This window comes from Amphibalanus amphitrite, unplaced genomic scaffold (assembly GCF_019059575.1).
Source record: "Amphibalanus amphitrite isolate SeventyFive unplaced genomic scaffold, NRLGWU_Aamphi_draft 000112F_arrow, whole genome shotgun sequence".
In the NCBI taxonomy this organism is placed as follows: Eukaryota; Metazoa; Arthropoda; class Thecostraca; order Balanomorpha; family Balanidae; genus Amphibalanus; species Amphibalanus amphitrite.
In genome coordinates, this window is record NW_024881607.1 from 749,322 (window position 1) to 759,080 (window position 9,759).

At 45.4% G+C, this 9,759-nt stretch overlaps 1 protein-coding gene across 1 annotated transcript; it reads right to left on the reverse strand.

Annotated features, from left to right (window-relative positions):
• Positions 1 to 473: 473 nt before the first annotated feature.
• LOC122381034 (mucin-22-like) lies at positions 474 to 1,079 on the reverse strand. The gene has a single exon (XM_043364723.1). It carries the CDS (start codon positions 1,077 to 1,079, stop codon positions 474 to 476), a length of 606 nt encoding a protein of 201 aa, XP_043220658.1.
• Positions 1,080 to 9,759: the final 8,680 nt, after the last annotated feature.

A 9,759-nucleotide genomic window follows, 5' to 3' on the forward strand; every position in this document is an offset into this window, starting at 1 on the left:
CTAAATTCTGCCATAGATCAGGAATTGCGCGATCGGAGGGTAGAGGGCAGGGCCAACGCAAGAAGCTCTGCTTGGCGGAGGCTCTGTCTTTGTGAATCCTTCCATTCAAAAGGTTCGGACTAAATTTATAAAAAAAGAATATCCGAGACACGGAGTTTGGCGCCTGAAAAGACGACATGTAACGTACTGCTGAGCGAAAAAAATGGTTAAGGTCAGGTTAACAAAATAAACACTTGATAACAGGCCTAAGTAATCGGGTAGGTATCAATGTGCTCAAATCGCATCCATCCAAATCGCACGTCAACTCTGTGGCGACAGCTGTCCCGCACGTCAACTCTGTAGCGACAGCTGTCCCGCACGTCAACCCTGTGGCGACAGCTGTCCCGCACGTCAACTCTGTGGCGACAGCTGTCCCGCACGTCAACTCTTGTGGCGACAGCTGTCCCGCACCTCAACTCTGTGGCGACGGCTGTTCAGGCCGTCGACTCTGCTGCTGCTGCAACAGTTGTTCGGGCCGCAGCTATTGTGGTGGCAGCTGTGCAGACCTCCGGTTCTGTGGTGGCAGCTGTGCAGATTTCCGGCTCTGTGCCGGCAGCTGTGTAGACCTCCGGGTTTGTGCCGGCAGCTGTGTAGACCTCCGGCTCTGTGCCGGCAGCTGTGTAGACCTCCGGCTCTGTGGTGACAGCTGTGTAGATCTCCGGCTCTGTGCCGGCAGCTGTGTAGACCTCCGGCTCTGTGGTGGCAGCTGTGTAGACCTCCGGCTCTGTGGTGACAGCTGTGTAGACCTCCGGCTCTGTGCCGGCAGCTGTGTAGACCTCCGGCTCTGTGGTGACAGCTGTGTAGACCTCCGGCTCTGTGCCGGCAGCTGTGTAGATCTCCGGCTCTGTGCCGGCAGCTGTGTAGACCTCCGGCTCTGTGGTGACAGCTGTGTAGACCTCCGGCTCTGTGCCGGCAGCTGTGTAGACCTCCGGCTCTGTGGTGACAGCTGTGTAGACCTCCGGCTCTGTGTCGGCAGCTGTGTAGACCTCCGGCTCTGTGGATCTCCGGCTCTGCGGAGGCGGCGCCTGCTGTGCAGGCATGTCTACGCTGCTGGATCGGGCGGAGGGCGTGTGGGTGCCGTCGCCTGTCTCCGACCCGCCTCCGGCGTATTGATTGGCCGTGATAAGACTGGCAGCCGGCTGCACAGGTGAGAAAAGAAGTGGATACTGATGTAACGAATGGTAATGACTGTCATTGACGCCCGCTAATGGCGCTCACGCCGACAAGAACCAGAATGGAGCATGGTGACCGGGAACATAGTTCTCTGATGAAACCAGTGTTCTCACCGTTTTTGTTCGATCGCTTACAAAGGATACGCACTGCATGGTATGTGGGGCCGAGAATTCTGACGAAACATCAGATAGCGGCCATCAACTGCCGCGCCGCTAATGAGACGGCGCCGCGCCGTCGCCGGCCGGCCGGGTGTCATCCAGTCGGCCAACGACTTTCTGACGAAACTCAGTGGTTTTCTCGTGCAAGTGTTCCCCAGTTTGAGGCCATCACGAAGTTGTAGTGTGCGTGGAGCAGAGTATAGGGGAGAGTGGGGCACATTCGTGCATGCGGCACATTCGTTTTCAGCAATTTATGGGAACACGAGTGACTGCACGAGCTCAAGGTAAATTATGGAAATATGTCATATATGGAAATATGGAAATGGGCGGCAAATATGGAAATCATTGCCGCCCTTCGTTCACCGTAAAAGACAACACTGTACCTGCTGTCATGCTTGATAAAAACGCAAATTTGTAATATTCGTGAGCTTTCCAAACTTTTCTCATATCATCCATTTTCGTGATCCTGACTCGGAAATGTGATTCAGCTCTTCAAAATTGGGGGCGAAGAAGCTCACTCTATTCACGGAACTGCTGCAAACTTGTTTGTTGAAAAAGTGTCATTTTTTCAACAAGAAATGTTGAAATATATTACAAATAACGTTGTGGGGCAGGTTCGTGTACGCACTGCCTGGGGTCACATTCGTGTATAGTTTTTGCGATTTATGACTTTATATGTAGTAGGTTTCACTAATGTCGCTCGCCTGACTCAGTCTCGGCTGCTTGCGACGTCGTGACAAGTAATTCACGCGACCTTGGCGAGGTCACGGAGGCCGGCAGTTGGCACATTCTTGTTGGCCAGCCCATTCTTTCTACATATGTTGCGCAATGCATTCTTGTCAAATGGAATCAAGTGAAATGACCCCCTGCCAATTTCATTTGGTAAATTTCTGGTAATGCCCGGTAATTTCTCGAATTTTGCAGGGTGCACGGAAGTGCCCCATCCCTTGCACGTAACTGCCCCATAGGTGGGGCAGTTTCGTGCAAACGTTCAGAGTTATTATTTTTTTTTCTAATAGAAGCAATAATTTTAGAGGATAGCTTTTAACGAGGAAAAATATCTGCAACTGTTCCTTTTCATACTACAATCAACAATTTTGCCGTTGCACTAACCAAAGAACAGGTATATGGATTTATCCATTTGTTTGCATGAATGTTCCCCACTCTCCCCTATAGAACGCCGGGCACCCCAACGACGCGGAAAGCGTCCATTTTACCTGGTTGACTTGCACGGTAGGTTCTACATTTTTGTGTATGAAAAATATTAGGTATATTGTATTTTGACGAGCCCAGCCAATTAAAAAAAAATATTTTTTTATTGTATGTACCAGAAAACACATACTAGCCTCAGCTTAAAAGCTAGTCCAAGGTTAGTTTAAAAGTGTAGGCATAGTTGATATCAACCCTCGCCCTGGCTGGGCATTTTTCATAACACGGCCTGGCAGGGGGGGTCGATGCGAACCCCCCCCCCCCTCGCGATTTGCCTCCTTTGGCACCTTTGCAAGATTGTGCCTAGGGCCCAATCTTACCAAATGCCGTGAATGCGCATTCACGGCATTTGGTAACATTCAGAACTATTCCGCATTCACTTATTCATTCGTTCAGGCAACATTCATAATCATTCACGCTATAAAAATCATTGGACAAGATTAGCTGGATGTAAATAAAAAGGATATCTTTGATATCAGTGCCGTAAACTCCGGCCAGTGCTGCCAAATCCTATTCACGGCATTGGTAAGAATTGGCCTTAGAAACACCAACTTTGGTAGTTAGGTGATCCCCTGGAGTTCTCGCCCCTGGGGCAATCCACGATAGATCGACCAAAAAAACTTAAAATTTACACCCGCATATTATATTTTTTGCTTTAGATTGGTCTAATGGGTTGTGATGGGCGGGGAACCCAGCTGTGGCAAGGATTTTTTATTTATTTATTTTTATTTTATTTTATTTATTTTTATTTATTTATTCTATCACCAACAGGGCAACCCCCACTTACAGGTGAAGTCACAAAAAAAACACACACGCACACACACACACTTACACACACACCTCATGCAGACAATAACAACCACGCCCGATAAACGATTGTATGAGCTCGATATGCTATGCCTTGCCTATATATCTAAAATGTCAAATATGACAAGGATTAAAACGTAAAAAATGAACGGGAAGAGATGATAGGAAAAGATATACTGCAAAAAAGGAATAAAGTAAAATAGTGTTGTAAAAGACACTGCGCTAAATAGATGTTATGTACTTCACAACATGCTTTTTAAAAGCGCCAGGAGCATCAGCAAAGAAATCTGCTTCTGGTGAGCTACGTAAAAAGGAGTTCGCCACGTGTGACAATCTCACAAACAAACCTCGCTTCATAGTGTTCACACGTGGACAGGGTTCATAAAAAAGTCTGCTGGTGCGGACCGATCGGGTGGGTGCATGCATGCCGAAACTGCTGAGTAAGAGCCCGGAGTCATGACGTGAACCAAAAAGGTTTCGCATGAACATCAAATCGTGCTGGACTCTTCGGGAAGATAGGCGTGGCAGTCGGAAGTGGCTTAAGAGATCGGCATATGACAGCGATGAGATGTGTCGAGAGGACGTATGCGCACAAAGCCACATCAGAAACTTGTGCTGCACTCGATCGATCCGCACCGTGTGGGTTTCAGCCGCACCCGCCCATATCACGCTGCCGTATTCTAAAATCGAGCGGACGTTGGAGAAGTACGCACAGAGTAGTGCGTTGGTGTCAAAATTTGTTTTTCGGCCGGTTTGAAATGATCGAATGAGCAATCCTAGGCCACGGTTCGCCTTTTTAACAATTTCGTTGACATGTGAGGCGAATGTGAGCTTCGTGTCTTAGTGTGATGCCGAGGTCTCTGATTTCTCCAACGTGCTCGAGCTCAGTGGCATTGATGAAATAATGGGTTTGGACGGGTGCACGCCTGAGAGTGATCGTGAATGACTTGCATTTTCTTGGGTTTAGGGCGAGTCCCCACCTGACAGACCAGGCAGCGAGTCGGTCGAGGTCGGCCTGCAGCAGTGGTCCGTCAGATGGCGAGACAATTTTGCGGAAAATTTTAACGTCGTCGGCGTACATAAGGCAGCCGGCGTTAATTTCTTGCGGTAAATCGTTAATGAATAGTGAAAACAAAAGTGGTGCCAAAAGGGATCCTTCGGGAACTCCAGACAGAACTGACGTCCAATTTGACGTTTTGCCATTCACAATGACCCTCTGACGTCTTCCGGACAGATACGAGACGAACCAATTTAAAGCCATTCCTTCAAGTTTGTAGGACTGATTTAGTTTATGAAGAAGAAGCGAATGGTTCACGCTTTGAAAGGCGGCCGAATAATCTGTATATATAGCGTCCGTCTGATAACCGTCCGAAATGGCCTCCCACGCAGCCTTGAGGTACACAGCAAGGTTTGTGATACATGATCTCCGCGGTACGAAGCCATGCTGCTCAGTGCATAGTACCGGGGCAACATGCCTAAATAACTGGTCGTAAATTATGCGCTCGAGTATCTTTCCGAAGAGGGGAAGCAGTGAAATCGATCGATAATTTGATGGGACTTTCTTGTCGCCTTTTTTAAAGATCGGTATGATGTTTGCCTGCTTCCACCTGTCAGGAAAGACACCCGAGCGAACAGAAATGATGCATATTTTTGTCAGCGGGACCACCAGCTCATCCGCACACTCAACAATAATGCGAGCGCTAACATTGTCCGGACCGCACGCTTTGCTAATGGGAACCGTTTTCAAAGCAGCTCGAACTGCAGAGTCTGTCACATCAAAGCAGGGCAGCGAATCGACATTGTAACAGGGGGCTTCAGGCAAGGCCGATATTCTAAGTGACGAAAATTTTTCAGTAAAGGCGTCATTCAAAAGCTCAAAAACCGTTTTTCTTCGAACAACGGTTTCCGAGATATAGCCTCGGGCAGTTCCTGGAGGTCACGCTGCAACCCTATGTTTGGCGGCTTATAACTCAGAAACTATTGGTTTTCTATGGTAAAATCTTTATATGGTTCAACTCGCAATCAACCAACAAACGTTTTGGCTATCTGGGGTTTTCGATATTTGAAAATTTTGATCACGTGACATCTTGATCTTTTTTTCGAAGAGTGACCTTGATATTTTCCCACCTGAAAGTCGCAATTTTGTTTGATGACGATTAAAGCCTTATCAATTGTCATTCATATGCGATAATAAAAAAGTGGCTTTCGGCCTGCGTTGACCTCAGGTCAGGTCATTTTATGACCTTCCCATTATTACGAGCGGGAGCGACAGCGAGATCTCGAGAACAAAGCAAGATAGCGACAAGCGGTAAACGGCATAGGGTATAAATGGATAAGGTCTACAATTTTTACTCAGGTCATTTTCAGGTCAGGTCAAAGATGACGTCACAGGGGTAAAAAGAAAGTATAAATGGCGGCACTGCATATATATGAAGTTTTTCTCGAATAACTTTCGAAGTATCCCAGCTAGGAACAAACTAATAGCACCATCGTGATCCTCTCGTCGATCCGCATCGAAACATGTGTATGTTGACCTCGAAAAAAAGGTCAAGGTCAAAAGTTGACCTTAGGTCACGTGACCTTAAAGGGACTATCCCACCTTTAACATGGGGTTTGAGTTGAGATAGCCAAGTTTGCGGCGAGGTTCAGAAACCACTATCTATCTAGGTTGCAACCCCCGCGGCCTCTTGGTGTTGAAGAAATTCGTTCCCTTCATTTGAAAATGGGCCTTGCGCAAGGCCCTATCTTCAACATGGAGCGACCGTTAGTGTGACGTCACCTCGTTTAGTCATTCTGATTTAAAGGGACCCTCCCACCTTCAAAAAAGTTAATGAATTGGCATGAAAGTGATGTCCCTTGGTTCAGAAAGAGCGAAAACGAATATCTACCAAATTTCACCGAAAAATATTCACTGGTTTTCAAGATATTAGGCTTTTACTTTTGTTTGGATCTCCCCTGTTACTAGCGACTTTATTTGGAAGCAATAATTTGGCAGCCTTAAAGTGCGGCAGACGTTGCGCGCAAAGCAGCGTATACCACCACGTGTTAACGATGGTTTTAGTCTAAGATTTAAAAATCGTTAGATCTCCGCTTACGTCACAAATTCTAAGGGGGCATTCCAATGCATTAGCCCCTTAGAATCCGAAAACTGCAAGTTTGAAATTCCATATCTTCGAATTAACCCGCGCCCCGTTGGGCTCTGCCGAGCAACGCGCCCCGTTGGGGGGGGGCCATTTTGGCCCCCCCCCCCTAAGATCTCGAGAACCACGCAACGTAGCGAGAAGCGGCAAACGGTGTTGGATAGCCCTATCAGGGAACTACCTTGTGACCCAATTTTATTGACCTAGGCCAAACCGATGACGTCACAGGTCAGGTCAAAGGTCCAATTTTCACCGTTTACAGGCATTTCAAGAAATGCGTTGTAAAATCGAGTAAAATGCATTTCATTGAAAATCATCGATGGGGAAATGTTCTTCAAACACATATTTTGCTAGTTGAGGTCACTGATACCAGGTCAGGTCACTGAGGTCAGGTCACTGGGGGTCACAATATGAAATTGTCGTGTGATACATGTTTTATGGTCCATTTTACATGACAAATGTGATTATGTGGGTCAGGCAGCCTTTGGGGCCAGCTTAGGTCACGTTTTGGTCAAGGTCAGGTCAAGGTCAGGTCAAGGTCAGGTCAAAAAAGGTCAAATTTCAAAGTTGATATTTTTGCATAAAATGGGTATCGAATCGATGCAGCTCGTCACGGGGAGTTCAATGGTGGTCTTTGTTTTGCCGTACGAGGTCTAGAATCGCTAAAAATTGAGTTCAAAAATTTGACGTCATCATTTTTGAACAGTTTTTTCGCTATAACTTGGCCAAAAAAACGAGATATCGATCTGAAATTTGGTATGTATATAGAAGAGCGCAGGGACTATCACATATATTCCGGTTTTTTCGAAATTCGGAAAAATTTTGGATTTTTTTTTAGTTTTTCTAAAAAAAATCAATTTTTGAAATTTTTTGGGTCAAAAACCCAAAATTTTGAAAATCCGAGATAGCAGTTTTGTAGCGCCGCTTTTTGTCTATTAGACCATATAAAGAACTTTGAAATTGCTTGATAACTGTAGATTTGGTGAGCGTTTCAAGATTGCATGTTTTTTGCTCATTTTTGCTCGAACATGACCTCAGTTTGACCTCAATAACTCCTGACCTAAGGTGACCTAAGACTTGAAATTTGGTGTGAAGGTGTCAAATTGATGCCCGGAAAGGTACTGAAAATTTGGCGGCGCTGCGCGCCGCCGTTTTCTTGCTATTCAGGAAAAACCACAGGGGGGCCAAAATGGCCCCCCCCCCCCCCAACGGGGCGAGGGTTAAAGCATTTTTCGATGTTGTGAGTGCCCAAACCGGTATTTGCAGGCCATGGCCACCAATTTGGCTATCTCAACTCAAAACTAATGTTAAGGTGGGAGTGTCCCTTTAAATGGGTTTGTTCGTTGAAAAATCGCTTAAAACTTGGTCTGAACTTTGTTGTGGTGCCTACAGAGTAAAAAGAATCAGCTTTATGACAGTAATGTGGCCTGGGGAAGGAGGTAATTTTGGGCTGTGACGTCACATATTTGAAAGTTTGTGTTTGGATTGGAATATGGGAAGCCTAAGATGTTTAATGAAAAATAAAGCCCAGAACCGTGTTCCTGGTCATCCAATCTATAAAGTCGGGCATAATTTAACTGGTTTTAACAACATTTTAGAAGGTGGGATAGTTTCTTTAAGGTCATCATATAGGTATATCATTCGATGGGCCTTGACGAGCTGAACACAATGAGCCTATCCGCGCGGCTGTATCTCAAACCTGTAAGGAGATATTAGCAAAAAAACATTTGGTGACCTTTAATGACGTCACATGACCCAAGAGCAACGTCACAGTTGACCAAGAGCAAAAAAAGGTCTCAAGGTAGTCAAAGTCAGTCGCATATGGAGTCACTCATGGTATATTAGGCAATTCCGACGCGTTTTAGTGTAAAAATAACGGAGCTGATTTTTCCCCATTTGACTTATAATGGGGTGGTCAAGAAATTGACCTGACCTCAGGTCATCGGTATCGAAATTCAAAACGAACTGGCGCTAGGCGAAAGCAAACGGATTGGTGCCTATTCTACGTCTCTTTCTTTATTAGATCAAAAGGTACAGCCAAAAACGGAAAATTATTGTGTGTTCAACGCGTGACCTCGGATGACCTTTTCAGCAGGTCACTGATACAAAGCTGCACCAGTGCCATCAATAATAGCCTAACTCAACACTGATTCAAAGGTATTTGAACCTGTCAGATGCGTTTCGGTGGTAGCCGATATTTCTGCCACTGACTTATAAAGGACAGGTCAAAAAATGACCTGATCTCAGGTCAATGCAGGCCGAAAGCCACTTTTTTATTGTCGCATATGAATGACAATTGATAAGGCTTTAATCGTCATCAGACAAAATTGCGACTTTCAGTTGGGAAAATATCAAGGTCACTCTTCGAAAAAAAGATCAAGATGTCACTTGATCAAAATTTTCAAAAATCGAAAATCCGAAATAGCCAAAACGTTTGCTGGTTGATTGCGAGTTGAACCATATAAAGTTTTTACCATAGAAAACCAATAGTTTCTGAGTTATAAGCCGCCAAACATAAGGTTGCAGCGTGACCTCCAGGAATTGCCTGAGGCTATATCTCGGAAACCGTTGTTCGAAGAAAAAAATCCTTGGCACAGCTGGCTTCCCCGCCCATAACAACCCATAAGACCAATTTTAAGCAACAAATAAAATATGAGGGTGTACGGCTTTGGTCGATCTATCGTGGAATGCCCCCCTGTGAAATTTTGGTTGCTCTGGGTCAATATTTAGGGGGGTTTTGGGGGTATAAATGTAAAAAATTCGCTAAAAACAGGTCAAAAGTTTTTCGCTTATAACTTTTGATGTAATAAGATAAAGCAAAACGAAAAGCATCAGTGAACTCAGCACGTCAAGGCGCGTCTAATTATGTACTTTTTACCTTGCTTAGGTGTACTTAAAGTTTTTCTTAATTTTAAGCAAACTTTAATTAATTAATTAAGTTAAAGTTAACCAAATTCCATCATATCGCATGTTCTTCGATTCGGCTGATCACCAGAAACACAACGACGCCATTTTTTAAGCTCTAGCGTCATTATGTGCCAAGTTATTGGCAAAAACGTCATTTGACCTCAGTTGACCTCATTCGACCTGACCCCAGGAGTGTAATCACTCCCCAAAAAATGGGCTGGAAATAACTCCCTCCGGGAGCGGCATTAAATGCCAAGGGAAGGGCGCAACTTATGTTTCGGGAGCCAAAGGTGAGTACTTGAGGGCATTTACAGTGTCGCTGTTGT

Coding starts and splice junctions, on each gene's coding strand:
- LOC122381034 (XM_043364723.1), bottom strand. CDS start 1,079: ATGCCTGCACAGCAGGCGCCGCCTCCGCAGAGCCGGAGATCCACAGAG.